The following is a 16,573-nucleotide window of genomic DNA, read 5'->3' on the forward strand; positions in this document are numbered from 1 at the left end:
CGTTTCACCTAAGACTTTACGCAATGTTTAAAAATGAACTTTTCGAGTTACAGGAGCTCTTTTTTTGTCTCTAGAGATGACGCCACGTGCCCTGCACAGCTTACCTCTGAGGAAGAAGAGTTCAAATAATAAGTCCCATAATTGCACGCACAATTTGTGTACCTCTAATTTATTATCCGTGTTTATAAAAAAAAAGTTATAATGGGCACTCAAGGTACTTGCACGCTGTGAATGTGAAAGCATCCTTTGACCGAAAGGCCTTTACCCGGAAGGCTTTTGCCTTAAAGGCCTTCACTCCGAAAGTTTGCTGACCTAAAGGCCTTTATTTTCTAAACTGTCATTAACGACCCTCACCATTTTAGTAACCTTTCTCATTCCGGAACTACCACTTCCATTAACTATAATTTGCACTAACTGGTAACTATCTTTATCACTAACTACCACTGCCTCGTCCAATGCTTGCTTCATTGCCTATGATCGCCCATTACTATTTAATGGTCTATTGCTGACGGCATGCATGAGCCTGGTGTCGTCATGAGGTTTTCATACCACCTTCATGGTCAGCACCACCGGGTTTTGCTGCTTATGAGCCACATAGTGCTTTTGCAGAGGAAAAAAAAACAACAAACCTTTATTCGCATATTTTACGCTCCCTACTATGCCAGACCACCAGCATATGCACGCAGGTGCCAGCAAGGCAGGCTTGGCAAAATTGGCACGGCCGCGTCGCCGTGTGCGGCTGCGAAAGATGCGAGTGGCGAGGACATGAATTGTGTGCCATTTACGCGGTTTGTTCGCGCTGGCGGTTGCTTTCCTGGACGAACAGTTGTGCGCGCGCTGGAATCCGAAACTATCGAACAGTTTGCTGTCCAGTTTGCCACTAGTCAGCTAGTCAGTTCTCATATTGTCCAGTCGGCCTGCGTAAAGCCACTGTGCGTAGCAACTACAGATGGCCATGGAAATATGTTTGCAGGATTATTCTCGCTCTTTATGAATGGCAAGGCCACCACATCACGAGGCATGAATAACGATAGAGAGTATGGTGGGGCCATCTGTTGAAAAAAGCATAGTAACAAAGTGGCATGCAATCGTTGGACCAAGCAGTTTTGTTTTTGTAAGTTTTCTGCAACAGCATGTGCAGAGCTTGGAGGTATACATGTCATAAACATCACATAACACCACCTGTGTTGCATGAGCATACAAACAGCGGATATGAAGCCTGACACCATTTGCAATTTTATCAGAAAAAAAGTCACTTTTTGGTGCAAAAAAAAAAAAAAAAAAACTGGTAGTGTTTCTAAAGAATACTGTATCAGTGTAATATAGTTCAACTCTGTTCTATAGGAAAACTGCAGGCAATGAATGAGCTCGCATACTAATTAACAACCTTCAAAAGTGCTTTATAAAAACTCCCTGATTATGGCTGCATATGAGCAGATGAGGCCCAATCCAGCCACTCGTGGAAAGACACTTTATTTCCATTATAAATGCAACATTTACAATGATCACAAAATGCGTTAAGGCAAATGCCTGCACATGAGGATGACAATGATTGACTAATATGATCACAGACCTGTGACAAATGAAAACAGCACCTCTGCTACACTCATGAATGACTTTTTAGAATGTGTGCACTGGGCATAACACAAAGCAAAAGCAATCTGTCCAAGTATGCACACAACTCTGGCAAAGCAGTCACAAAAGTCGCTCTACACCATTTACACACCAACCTTCGCGCACTCACTTCATCAGCCTATATGAAAAAGAAAAAGAGAAGAGAACCTAAAACATAACAGAGAACACAGTCCAGTAAGTTCAAGCAAGCAGCTCGGCAACTAAGTGAAGTGAAGCAGGTACATTCAGGCTCACTAATAACCCATGTGCTTTGATACCAGAGATGGCCAGCACTGTTTGGTGGCTTTACTCTGGTGTTTTAGAACACCATTTGCACTTAGGGAACACGTAAACCAATGCAGCCTTCCGAAATATCTTGTTTCAGAGCCCCAGTTCTTTCACACATAACATAGCGAGAAATGTGCAGACATAAAGCAGAAATGTTCCCCAACTCTCAGTAAAAACAAGACCACCCAGTAGTTGCGAGCAAAATGAAGGAAATAATTGAATAAGAGTTCTATATCCGAGAAAAAAAACTTCTGCCTTAAACATGACTATTAAGAAGACTGGCTTGCACCAGTCCTTGCAAAAAAAAGAAAAAGATAGCATGGGAACCTCTACGCTCTTTCACTAATACATGTATTGCCTTTAATTAAATTCTGCATAATTAATCTGGACTATTCCAGTGTATGCTCTCAATCGAGCGGCCCGAGACAATGAAATGGTGCGGGAAACCTAAGATCCCACCCTTCCGACCATCACTGCCACAAGAAATTTGCTCGAAAACTGCTGCCAGCTGGACATTAAAAAAAATGCAAAAGAAAAACAAGACGCTCTATGTAGTTTGCCCGCTGCTGCGCTTGTGCTCCACGCTGAGTTTGTCGTAGAGGTCGAGCACATGCCGCTCCTTCTCGATGTGGCCTCTGGAGCGCAGGTGCTGCAGCAGGGCGTATGGGTTTATCGACATCACGTCGCACACCGGACACCGCACCATCTGGTGGTCGTCCGAAATGCGGCAGCTGCGGAGATTGCAAGCAGAAAAAGAAGACAGACACAAAGAACCCTAAGTGACGACATCAGATAACAATTCAATTAAAACAGTTTGCACCTATCCAGGAGTGGGAATCAATGAAGAAGCTCAGGTAGAGCTGAGATTTGGGCGAGTTGGTAAGCATTCATGGCGAGGGAACAGCGCAACAAAGGCAAGACAAGCGCTGACTAGCAACTGAGTTTATTGAAGAATGAAAAGTGGTAATACATAGTGAATGTAAACAATAAAATATAAAAAGAGGAAAAACGATAAAAGGGTAAACAACCTATGTGGAGTGCAAGTCAAGATATTGAATTTCCTTGTCACTTGGAAGGATTGCTGATGCATTTTTGTCCAAGATTATGGATGTGATATGCTTCCATGATTTCGCGTGTCACCTTGTTCTTATGATAGAACAGCACTGCTGTCTTCTTGTACAGTGGTTCGCATTTGCATTTTTTGCACCATAACTTTTTCCGGTCTTCTTTCATGTTCTTTTTTCTTTTTTGTGCTTGCACTTGCACCTAGCGCAATGAGCGGCAACATGGCAAAGAGGGTCATTTTTTCTTGCGCATTCAGGCTCCATTAACCTCTTATTTAGGCATCTGCCTGTTTGCCCAACGGCGGCACTTCACTTGAAGGGTATCTGATATGCAACGTTTTCTTTGCAGTCAACAGAGGGCGACACATGTTTGCACATGGCACTCAGTTTGCTAGGGGCAGAAAATACTACATCGACGTCATACCTGCCTGCAACCTTCTTGAGGTCGTGCGATATGCCATGCTTGTAATGGACTACGGCCAGTCTGCTTTTCTCCTTTCTCTCATTGGAGTTACCGCTCTTTACACTTTTAAGCAGTTTTTCTGAAGCCCTAGAGAAGCCCTTAGCAGTGTTGATACTGGGATAAACAGCGCGTCAAAAGACTTGGTCACTCGTTTTTTGAGGTGCGTAGATGTCTACCTGGTTATCACCCGTGCAGGCAGCTTCCCAAAAAGGCTGGTTGATGTTTTGAAGGTTTTCAATGAATATGGACGCGGCCTCAAGTTCACAACCGAGATTCCCATTGATAATCAGCTTCAGTTTTTAGATGTGGGTTTGTGTGTCGAACGTGCACATGTTTGCTGGAGTTATCGACCGAGGTCTGCAAAACCGTTGTTGAACGTTTCATCATTGGGACCAAGCTAATCAAAAAAGGCATGCCACTATCCTGCCCGAAATCGGCTCTGAAAAAGTCGTGTCATGAAAGGATTGCTAACAGCATTACTGCACAAGTGTGCAGGTTACACGCTAATGGTATCTCTAGGGCTTCAGAAAAACTGCTTAAAAGTGTTAAGAGCGGTAACTCCAATGAGAGAAAGGGGAAAAGCAGACTGGCCATAGTACCTTACAAGCATGGCATGTCGCACGGCCTCGAGAAGGTTGCAGGCAGGTACGACGTCGATGTAGTATTTTCTGCCCCTAGCAAACTGAGTTCCATGTGCAAACAAGTTTTGCAGGCACAACCAACACAGAAGGTCGGTTGCCAGGTACGACATGTGTCACCCTCTGTTGACTGCAAAGAAAACGTGGTATACCAGATACCCTTCAACTGCGATGCCACCTATGTTGGGCAAACAGGCGGATGCCTGAATAAGAGGTCAAGGGGGGAAGCGGGTCATTGGGACCCAAAAATCGCGAAAAAATCGACTTTTCAATTTGGTCATAGTTGGATACGTCTCATCATTTTCCATCTTAATCTTAATATCATATCCATAATCTTGGAGAAAAGTGCATCAGCAATCCTTCCAAGTGGCAGGGAAATTCAATACCTTGACTTGCACTCCACATAGAATGTTTACCCTTTTGTAATTTTTTCTCTTTTTATATTTTATTGTTTACGTGCATTATGTATTCCCACTTTTCGTTCTTAAATAAACTCAGTTGCTAGTCAGCGCTTGTCTTGCCTTTGTTGCGCTGTTCCCCCACCATGAAGCTAAGGTAAGCTGTAGAGGAGAAAAATAAAGTGTCTTCTCTCTACGGCATCAACAATGGGAGCAAAAGCGGAGCCCACGGTAATATAGACCAACTGCAGCCTGTTCTCCTAATAGAAAACAAGCTGACAAAGAGGAAGCAGGCTGCCACCACATTAGTGCTACACCCTACTCGTCCATGTCTTTACTAGCTACTTCAGCGACAAGTTCTTCGTTTGTAATCTGTGCCGTTATGATGTCTGTGAGCTCACCACAGATCACCGTGCCTACACCGATACTGACACCGAAAGTACAAGTTGACAGCTTGCAAAACATCACCTGTGTGCACAGAGACGTCGCCTTAAAGCACAACAGGGTGATTGTTCACTTGTGCATCTGGCATGCTGAAGGTGCAGTGGTGATGACATCTGGCCAGTACTGCTGCCACTGTCACTTGATTCCCCGCATGTACAAGCATAAGTATCGCACTCAAAACCATTACACAAGTACGGTCGAACCTCGTTACAACGAAACAGTTCATAACGAAGCTATGGCTATAACGAACTAATCGCCGGGCTCCTTCAACTTTGTCGTAACGAGGTTCAACTGTAAATCTTTCCAGCACGCAATGTGAATAAAGTGACTTCAAATACTGAATAATGGCATGGTTCACAGGCTTCAGCATTTCCGTTGCATTAGCCAGAAAAAATAAGCTCAACGACCCTTGACTGCAGTTCAACCTTAAGAGGAGATGCGGGCTTTGAGATGAACATTTCTATTATTAAAAATCTCATAATGAAATTAGGTGCGCATATGTGTTTCTTCCTGCTTTGCAGCTATCTATCCGAAGCTCTGACATGGCCACTCTGGGGTATGTTCTGCATCCACATTGCTTTTTGTCTACAAGATGAATGCTTTCTCAACGCCTAGGTGCCTGCTGGGCCGCAGCCTCTTTCTTTAATTTGCAACTTTTCCTTCTGAGGTGTCTTTGATGGCCCTCTTATTTCTGATGAAGAATGCTTTTTTACAAAGTCAAACTGTTCTGACAAGAGTCCGGCATCGAATTCAAACAGGATTTCAATCTTCCCTTGAAGAATTCTGGTGTGGTATTTAGCGCAAATGGACGACATTTCAACATCACAGCCCCAAGGCACAGCCCAGAGGCCTAACTTGAAGCAACCACTGCAGCTAATTACATAAAAACGTGACGCAGAGGGCACCCAAAAAAATTAGACAAAATGCAAAGCAGGCATCAGTGAAAGCTTCTACGTTCGTTGGATTCGCGAGCGCCAGTGACACTTCAGTATGCCCTACTCACTGAATCTTGGTGCTAGTAGCATGATCCATCACCCAACGACAAAGGCTAGCCTGACAAGCTAGTAAAGCGTTCACAGTCACTGTCGACAAATAAAAGCCAGCTGTAATTCTTGGAGGTCATGTAGCTCACTGCCGCGGCTAAACACCGAGACACACCCACCACCTTTACCTCCTCTGGCTTTGCATGCCGTTTTTACCATCCTCACAACCAACTCCTCCAAATAGACGGCAGGCCTACATCGGTGGCGGAACCGCATTGCATTCGAATTGAAGAGTTGCTCAATACACAAACTTTAATGGAGCATGAATTGACCGAGTCTAATGTTCCACTTAAATAGATTTGACTGCAACGAGTAAAAAAAAACTGCAAGAAAAACAGAAACCAATCAGGAACTGCGTGACCGGAGGTGGTGCCTCATGCAATGACAACAAAAGTGTAGCAAGGATGTTGGAAACGTTACTGCCAATTTTATGTGCGCCATGTGACTGAACAAGTTAGTAGCAATGACGTTACTGACCTGCTGGCTCGGACATGCAGCTCCTGAAGCTTCTTGCGCAGCACCCGCAGGTTGTGGAAGGAGGGTTCCAGTTCAACTCCGTCCACCATTGGCAGCAGGCTGTTTTGTGGTGGCATGATGTCGTCGACAACGGCGTGCACACGCATGTCCTGATGCACCAGGTTCCAGATGTAGCGCCGCGGCGAAAACTGGGGCTTCACTGGCGGCCGCTTCTTGGTGATCAGGCTACCGGAAAGACGCCAAGTCTCAATACAGTGAAAAAAAAAAAAAAAAGGCACAGAGCAACTCTAACATAAAAATTCTCAAACTAGGTTCTGCGGTAAGTTTGGGTCCCTTGAAGCGCTTTCTGGGTTCCCCGAGCACCTAAATCCATGCATGCCTCAAGCCAGCACACTTTTTTGCACATATTTTAAGCAGGAAACTTTGTTCACAAGTACCGCAGATTAAAAAAAAAAGCTCCTTTTTAGTACACAATGCATTACCAGAGTGTTAAATGGGGTTTCTCTTGCTCCAAAAAAACAGCAAACACCATCCATTGCCATCTCTGATCACTGTCACTTTGAACACAGATAGCATTCTGCCACAACGAAGCATTTCAGATTCCCCACCAGCAAACCATATAAAGCATCGCAATTCCCACCCCCAAACAATTTTTGGAGCAATTGTAATGCAGTTTTTTTTTGTACTTCGAACTCTTCCTTTTTTTTATTTTTGGTTTCACTGAAAACAGCCGCTGAAGTCAGTTTCCACTCTGAGTGGTGCCGCTGGCATTCCCTAAAGGATCGGAATTAATATGCAGAGACATGCACATAAAGATACAATTTGAATTTCGTTGTAGCAGGATTGCACTATAGTTGGAAAAAAAGTTACTCGTAGAATTCAGATCAATCACAGCCACCTATTCCTGCTTCGGAACACTTTAAGACAAATAGTATGTAATTATTTATAGTACACATTAAATATATTCCTTTCTGCACAACGAAATGATAAGTGCAGTTTCAGCCAAGAAAAAACCAAAATAACACATGCTGTGTGGGCAGCAGAAACAGCTGACCTACACCAGACGCTGGCCATCTCCAATAAGCCACATCTGGAGGTTCCCGTACTGCTCTGGTGCCTTTATGGTTTGTGCAGACACGATTTCGTTGCCTGAGCGCTTTCCGTCCTTTGACAGAACGCAACAATGAAGAAGACAGGAGGCAATACCAGCAAGGAGGAAATTTGGGCGAGTTGGTAAGTGTTCATTTGCGCTCACAGCGCAACACGAACGGGACACAAGACGAAGGACTAGCACAAACAGGTGCTGACTATCAACTGGTTTTTTATTGAAGAACGAAAAGCGTATAAATACAAACACTGAACTACTTATCAATCAACAAAAATTTATCTGGAAGGCACGTGGGAGGTTAGATAGCTCAATTCTCTCTCGGATAACGTTATGGAAGGGCTGCTGATAGATTTTGCGCCGTTGTGCTAAATATAAAAAGCTTCCATAACTTCGCGTGTTCTTGTAATCAGGAACACATTGGCATTTTTTGCACTGGAAAGACGCCTGGGCAAGGGGGTCCCCTTTAGCTCTCCTTTCTGCATGATCCTTTTCATGCCTGCATTGGCATTACCTGCTGTGGGAGCCTGTGTGAGACAGGGGGTCATTTTTTCTGGTGTTTTCATGCTCCACCAAGCGTTTGTTAACGCATCTGCCAGTCTGGCCAATGTACATGGCACCGCAAGAGAAGGGGACCTGGTATACCACCTCTACCTCGCAAGGTATAGATGGCGACACATGACGAACTTTACAAGCATCCCTCTTGCTCTTGCCGTAGTGCCTCTGATTCACCTGTTCGCACATTGCGCTAAGTTTTCTAGGTGCAGAAAAGACGACATCAACGTCGTATCTGCCCGCAACTTTTTTCAGCCCACGTGACAAGCAATGTGCATACGGGACCACAGCCGGCTTTTTCTTTTTGGCTTCTTTCGGCTGAGTACCATTCTTGAGCTGCCTAAGAAGTTTCTCCGCTGCCCTGGAAATGACCTGATCTGGGTACCCGTTCACACGTAACCTGCCTGTTTGCGCCAAAATGCTCTCTCGCGTCCTTTCATGGCAAGATTTCCTCAGAGCTGATTGCCGAAAGAAGCCGAAAGAAGCCAAAAAGAAAAGGCCGGCTGTGGTCACGTATGCACACTGCTTGTCACATTGGCTGAAAAAAGTTGCGGGCAGATACGACGTTGATGTAGTCTTTTCTGCACCTAGAAAACTTAGCGCAATGTGCAAACAGGTGAATCAGAGGCACTACGGCAAGAGCAAGAGGGATGCTTGTAAAGTTCGTCATGTGTCGCCATCTATACCTTGCGAGGTAGGGGTGGTACACCAGGTCCCCTTCTCTTGTGGTGCCATGTACATTGGCCAGACTGGCAGGTGCGTTAACAAACGCTTGATGGAGCATGAAAACACCAGAAAAAATGACCCCCTGTCTCACACAGGCTCCCACAGCAGGCAATGCCAATGCAGGCATGAAAAGGATCATGCAGAAAGGAGAGCTAAAGGGGACCCCCTTGCCCAGGCGTCTTTCCAGTGCAAAAAATGCCAATGTGTTCCCGATTACAAGAACACGCGCATCCTGTTCCGACATAACAATAAATTAACACGCGAAGTTATGGAAGCTTTTTATATTTACCACAACGGCGCAAAATGTATCAGCAGCCCTTCCATAACGTTATCCGAGAGGGAATTGAGCTATCTAACCTCCCATGTGCCTTCCAGATAACTTTTTGTTGATTGATAAGTAGTTCAGTGTTTGTATTTATACGCTTTTCGTTCTTCAATAAAAAACCAGTTGATAGTCAGCACCTGTTTGTGCTAGTCCTTCGTCTTGTGTCCCGTTCGTGTTGCGCTGTGAGCGAAAATGAGGCAATACCAGTATGACACAAAAGGAAAGACGGGTCTCGGCTGTCATTGCACAACCATCACTCCACATTTTGGGCTCCATGCCCCAAATTAAGGACTGAAGTTCAAAGATATGCACTGAAATGGAAGTGACTACAAATGCAGAAGGGACGACAAAAACTTCAGGGGACACCATAAGCTCCACCTGAAGGGCATGACGCGATAGCGTTTACAGGTCCCTGTAGAGGCCAGTGGTCCTCTTTGCCCACCACTTCATAGACACAGAGGCCGTCCTTTCTTTAACCCTCAACATGATGCTTAACCTATCCATAAGAGTATAATGCAATAGCAGTAGAGATCACTCCCACACAAGTATTCCTTCTCTGTCACGTAGGCTCTGCCATATACCGTATTTACTCGCATATAACCCGCACCAAAATTTGAAAAAACTTGTTTAAAAAGTGGGGGTGCATGTTATCGGCGAAATTTCTCTTTATTTTTTTTTTTGGGGGGGGGGGGGGGGGGGGGGGTCGGCTTCACAGCAATGTGCGGCAGCTTCCCCAGTGTAGTCCACCATTTCCATCGTCGTTGACACTTGTCAAGCCAATGAGGGGCCAACGAAAAGGCATAGAAAAATCCACAATCGGTCTGTTTATTCTTCTCCACGCCACTGGCCTCGTTCTCTTCAGCCAGCGTCGTTGAGCTTAGTGTCAGGAGCTGTTTCGTGTACTAAACCCCAGTTTCCACTATTTGCCTGCTTTGTTTGACGTCATGAGTACGACTCTGCAGCAGTGTTTCACTGCGGAAGAGAAGCTAAAGATTTTAGCCACTGCCGAAGAAATCGGCAACAGAGCTGCTGCTTGTACTGGATGCTCGATGCTCGTACTAGATTCCTTCCGAGGCCACTGCATTGATGCGGTGAAGGCTCACCTTCCAGAGACCGGTATTGACCTAGTTAATAGTACCTGGCAGCATGATGTCCATGCTACAGCTACTCAAAGTGTGCCTGAACAAGCCGTTCAAGGCACACGTGAGGCAGCTGTATGCCCAGTGGATGGCCGACAGCCTTTACACCCTCACACTGACGCGACACGTGCGAAGACCCGATATTTCATTGCTGTGCCGGTACATCGTGGATGCGTGGAAAGCGATAGCGGCCTACTTGGCGTGTAAAAGCTTTAAAAAATGTGCCGTCAGTAACAGCTTGGATGGTTCTGAGGACAACTACGTTTTTGAGAATGGCGATGAAGCCTCGGATTGCAGCAGTGAGAGCGGCGACGATTGAGAATCGGATAACCAGTGACGTGGTGGGGGTCGTTTGAATAAATGTTCTGAAAACGAAATGATCACTCAGTGTGCAAGTTAGACAGGTTCTCGCTAACTCTTCCACGCTCCTCCAACGAAGCCGGACCACCACGGAATGAAAAATACAGGAGAATTTATTTACATTATTTACACATTTGAGCCAATTTTGCTGCCGTCAGGATGCGGCCTCTCGTCTCGTCATCCGCCACCCGTCTGTCTTGTTCTCGTTCCTCTCTTCCCGGTCCTCCTTTCCAGCTTGCTCTCTCTCGTCCTTGCTTCCCCGTAGTTCCCTTCGGTCGGCTCCTTGTGAAGGCATCTTCACTGGTTCCCGGAATTCAACGGCCGTTATGGAGGCGCCGCTTCTCCCAGGCGCAGACCTTGGTCTTATCGGGTGACACCCTTCTTAGGCGTACTTCACAGGGGCCAGCATCTCGCTTCGGCTGTCAGCTGCCCCCCCGGCGCCAACTGCCGTCCCCTTGGCCAGTGCACGTGGCCGTTTCTTGGGCGCGCCGGACAGCCAGCACGTACACGCACATAACCATGGCATCCTTGTGGCTGCCGTTCAACTTCGTGCCTGCGCCGTCCGTCCGCCAGGCGCTGGCTGCCAGCCCCCCTCCACGGCGCACGTGGGGGGGGGTCCCATCTGTTGTCGCCTGAGCCGCGCGAACGTCCATACAAACACACTGCTTGTTTCACTCGTCCGGAGCGAGCCAACGGATGCGCCCGACAGTGCAGTTTTATCTTTCTAGTGTTTATTTTTTTTTCAGGTAAACGTGCAGGTTATACGAGAGTTTTTCTTATTTTTATTGTGGAGTTCAAAGTTAGGGATGCGGGTTATACGCGAGTAAATACGGTATATGGAATAGGTAACACACTACTTTACACTCGCATTCACAGACCGTGAGAAGCCCTCTCTCATACCACTCCTGGCACAGTGGTGCAGAGGCTAAGCGATGCGCCGCTGCCCTGGCGGCGGACTGCTGTTTGAAACGCAGGCCCCCAGCCCGGCCTGTGAGACCCAGGTTGCTCTTCCAGAGGAACCTCTCATGAAGAATCATTAACTGCCACCTGCCAAGGTGCGCAGGTTGTGATGATGTCACAATGTCACGTGACCTATGTCAGGTGACAGAACGGGAACTTGAATACCATCGCGTTAATAAGTAGCCAACATTTCAGGAGACACTGCAAGTCTACTCACTCGAGCAGGTACCGCCGTGCCTTGTCCTGGCAGCTGGCCAGGCCCGCTCCCGACCAGCTGACGACAGCCATGCCGGGGTGTGACTGCAGGATGAGGTTGATGATCATGCGGATCTTGTTCACCTGTGGAGGAAGCCAGGAATAACAAAAGCGGTGTCGCTTAAGGTGGCGTTTCCACTGCCGCCATCTTGAGAGTAGTCCAGATTCTGCCACCAGGCTACGACAGTGTCTTCCTGTCTTGCCCCTGAGCGACCAGAGACTGGTTTTGGTTTTGATGTTGAGATATATGTACGGTCCTCTCTTGACTCGCGCTGTGTGAAGGCTTTTCTTCTGTTGCTTGCTTGCGAAGCAATTTTTTTATGTATATACTGAATGATTAGACGCATCGACCAGATTGCAATCTGTCGGATCTGGAGTGTGCCAATTTTTCAATGAATTTGCCCACACAAATGCAGTACAGTGGCTATGCATGCCGTATGCGGACAGACAAACGAACATCCGCCTAAGCTCTCTAATTTCAAGCCTTGCTAGCATGGTTAGACACCTTTTCAGAACACGGCAAAACGACACACAAGAGCAAGCTTCAAATGAAAGCGGAACAGAATGGGGGCTGACACGACGCATGGGTCTGGCACCTGGACAGCACGAAACCGTTCTTGGTTGAAATACGGGCCCGAATCATTCTCAAAACACACCGCCTGACGACCTCTTCGGTCGCTACACGATAGAGATGAAACAGGCGTCAAAAAGCAAGACGTTTCCAATCTATGCCTTTTATACCTGGCGTTACCAGTCTACCCCGCCTGCAGGAGGGGCACACAGCTCTTGGCTAACCTGGAAAGGGAAGGAGGCGGTCCTTTGTGCCAGTTCCGCAGGGGGTGGGGGGAGTTCGCAGCACTATAGTCGGTTACAACCACGTGGCTACAACTAAAGAACGAAGCCGCACATGCGACTCAGAGGGAGCCCTCCAGCCAATCATGTTTTCTGTTTTCTGCAGCCAAGTCTGCGAAACAGAGGGAAGGAGATGGCGCTTTGTCTCGTCGTCGAGAGTGGAATGTTCTTTGTTTGGGATAAGTCTGCGCGCAGCCTTAGCTGCATAGCCAGTAGTAGTTTACTGAAAGAATAATAACACAAAAAGAAAGGAAAAGATTTTTGCTGGCCCGGCATCTGCCATCGTCTCTAGGAGCACCTAAGCTGGGGCAGCAGAAAGGAAAGGGATAGCGAGCTGACAGCTAGGAGGGAAATAAAAATGTGAAAAAGACGGAGAAAGGACAGGGTGGCGGGGTGCCCATTTTTCGCACATGTCCGCGCGAGAGTGTCTTTTGCGCAAAAGTGCTGAATGTTCTTGGTGGGGTCGTGTTCGGCATCAGTCTCCACCGGTGCTGTCGCAGCGTACCGGTGGAGACCGAACAGAAAACTGTTCGGTCGACACACTTGGCTGGGCGGCCTCCTTTGATGGGCATGTGCTGCTTCGTTCTCGAGTTGTATTCAACTTATAGGTCCATTCGATTCATCTGGACCACATGAACTGGTTCTCGCGGTGCTGCACCTCACATGGATTCATTACAGCGGTGGAACATGGCGCCCTTTGAACCATGGCATTTGTTTGAAAGAAGTGTGAGTCTAGTTCAGAAAAAACTGTGCACCTTCTTGGTGGTTAGTGCCGAATTAGTGCAGCTGCAGCCGTCATGGAGGCAGATGATGGTTTGCTTATTGTGATAACCGGCGGAGACTCAAGTTTAATTCCACGCGTCGACAAGCTAGAACGCTGCTCGAGTTCTCCAAAGAAACGGCTACACGTAATTGACACCACTGTAAAAAGCAAAGACGTCACGAGGTGCTCATGCGCGCATCGAGGCTGGTTCATGGCAATATTTTATTGGGATGTGCTGTTTGAACATTCCTTCACAAGGTACGAGATGTTGGCACTCGCTGATGTGAGCTGTAAACAGCTGGCTGCAATTCATTGGCTTGGCGTCGCCAAGGCTGCAGACGACCAGGCCTGCACTCGACCCATCCGTTTTGGAAGCAGACAGTGCCAACTGCACTCAAAAACTATGCCAAAACTAGCGCTACTCGGCGCCACACACTCGCGGCACCACCGCAGAACTTTGCCGATCTGGTGCAGCGAATGCAGGCGAATCGAGCGCTCTCCAACTTCGCCTTCACACCGCTAGCCGAACAATGAACAACCGATGGCGTGAAGCAAAAGCCTGTCACCTTCCCTTTCCCCTCTCTTTAGCAATGCCAAAGCTGTCCGCGAAAGATAAGAACACGCCCAGAATGCGTTTTGTAGCGTCAGGAAAAAAAGCACTCCAGGAAAGCAATATGGCGGACATCTGCATGGAAGTTCAACACATGTTCAACACACATGACAGAGGACAAAATAGAGGGCAACATGCAAACATTGTAGAGACACCGTTCCCTCTCGTGAACACCTCCTGATTTTAGCTAATTTAGCTAGGGTGCCTCGATGCGCGCCTGCTCTTAGGGTGAGGACAACCGCGTTGTCTGCTAGCGCGACCCGCCATTTTCTGCCATCCGCTGGTCGCGAGGCGCGCATTTGCTGCGTGACGCACCTAGATAGAGGTGGCCACACTTTTAGTGAGAGCTTGAATTCGACTTTACCTTTGATAATCATTCCTTTTCTAGTTTAGATGCAAAGTAAGAGTAAAGATTCAATGATGAATTTTTCTATTTCGAGACGATTAGCGAAAGTATAGCGGATATCTTTTTTGTTTGCGATAGATGATCACGGCGGGCAACTGCTCGCCGTCGTCATGCCGGAGCAGTGAACTGCTAACATTGCGCTTGCGTGTGAATATAGCGGAAAGAAGGTGAAGTACGCCAAATGAACAGCTGCATATTCAAGTACGAACGCATGGCATGCTTACGTCCACTTACACTATTATGCAATGGTGGCAAACTGTGTCATGCATACACTATGCAATCAAAACATAAAGACTAAGGCGCATGCAAGAACAATGACTTGATACCTTGATGCACAAATACAATACTACAAAACGATTACAGGAGACTAACACCAGCACAAGTTTTGCTTCCGTGACCACCAGCACGTGTGGCTGGGTACTGACGTAGATGGATGCGTAGCCACAGTCTTGCGTAGGTGGCTATCAGCAGTTTGCCTATTGTCTTCCTTGTGATCCGCGCATGGCCGGTCAACCCTCGCAAAGTATTCTGTGAGCGATTTCAGCGGGGGACTTCACCGTGCGTATATTGTTTGTACACCATGTGACAGCGCCTGTGGAGTACTCCTCGTAGTTCTTGAGAGTGCGGATCACTTCCATCACTCACATACTCCTTGACAATTGTCAAAGAGGCATATTCATGTCTTTGCTGTTCCGATGAGAGCATCCTTGAAGAATGCCGCTTTCTGTGTCTAGCGTGGGAGCTAGCGGGACAGCGGAGCGGAATGCAAGAAAATGGCGGCAGCACCTCCAGAGAACCGGTTTTGGCGGCGACGACCCATTCCAAGAGTGGAGCACCCTCTGTGGAGAGCGGGCGCGTATCAAGGCACCCTAATTTTACCTCTTTGGCAGTGCCACACTCGTCATATTTCTGAACTGTGACCATTAACTACATGTGCACTAATGTAGATGGCGCTACTACATTTCTCGCATGTGGCTGCGTTATTGCTACTATTGTTCGTATTTTGTGACTTTGTAGTTGGTAATTGTTACAAGTTGATTAAAAAAATGAGAGCCCAATATTTTAAGAGTGTATTTACCAAAAAAAAAAAAAGAAGCCGCGGAACGTTTCAAGAGCTTGTGCCCTTCATGAGCACAATGAAAAAGGTAGCTAAAATCAACTAGACCGTGCACATTTCCCAAAAGCCGTAGAGTAAAGGCGATGCTTAGCCATAGAGAGCAAAGTATACAGTTTGTCCACGCAAAATCTCAGAATTGCCAAGCGCTCGTTACCTGAACAGTATTGCATTTTGTCTTCAACTGTTTAAAAAAAAACACCAACCTTGATCAGGAATAACTTTTAAACTAAATGAGGCAGATGAATGATATTTTCAGAAAGGAAGGACGATTACACGATCTCAAACTGTGCAAAAAGTCGCCGCAGGACAATGCATATCCCAAAAGTTATTGCAGATTGCATTGTTCTGTTTTCTACGTTTTTCAAACATGCGTGGCTAATAAACTAACCTATACACATTTCTAAATGCTTAGCCATACTCATTCATCAGATCTCAAAGTATCTCGAAAGATTGTTCTCTAGGTGCAATAGGTTTTTCACAACTTCGCACCTCCTGAGACAAGCTGAGCTCAACTGCCATTTTTCATCTTTGCGTTTTCTTATACAGTTAAAACAAATTTGCAGCTATCATTAAACCACATACATCTTTTAAAAGCAGAGGAAATGAGCTTTTTGGAAATATCTGAACCATATTTATGAAGATAATGAGCGAGGTACAGTCGGCGTACAAATATGACCGAAAATGTTTTCCGTTCACCGTCAGAGTGGAACTGCCACCTTAAGGGGGGAGGCTACTCTTGACCACCAACTTTTTTATTTCTCGAGATATCTGAACAAATTTTCAGGGCAGGCTCATAGCACAAACATCTGAAGAACTGCCAAGTTTCATGAAACTGTGTTTACTGGTTCTCAAGCTACAAGAGCATATAAAGGTGGTTGACATGAGTTCCTTGGGACATGCCTGGAGAATCTGCAAATTGTGCTGGAACTGTGAAATTCAGTATTGTCATTCCTGGATAGGTACCCCAAGGC

General features: G+C 46.6%; 1 protein-coding gene across 2 annotated transcripts in view; it reads right to left on the reverse strand.

Moving 5' to 3' along the window:
* Positions 1-1,457: 1,457 nt before the first annotated feature.
* Positions 1,458-16,573, reverse strand: part of spn-E (tudor domain containing 9 protein spindle E) — a 134,870-nt gene continuing 119,754 nt past the window's right edge. For both annotated transcript variants that reach the window (XM_077665305.1, XM_077665306.1), the window contains 3 exons: positions 11,817-11,938; positions 6,430-6,654; positions 1,458-2,633 (listed from right to left, as the gene is read on the reverse strand). In XM_077665305.1, the coding sequence (XP_077521431.1) occupies positions 2,450-2,633; positions 6,430-6,654; positions 11,817-11,938 (531 nt within the window). In that variant the 3' untranslated portion in view covers positions 1,458-2,449. The remainder of the gene's footprint in view (positions 2,634-6,429; positions 6,655-11,816; positions 11,939-16,573) is intronic.

Source organism: Amblyomma americanum, chromosome 5 (assembly GCF_052857255.1).
Source record: "Amblyomma americanum isolate KBUSLIRL-KWMA chromosome 5, ASM5285725v1, whole genome shotgun sequence".
Lineage (NCBI taxonomy): Eukaryota > Metazoa > Arthropoda > Arachnida > Ixodida > Ixodidae > Amblyomma > Amblyomma americanum.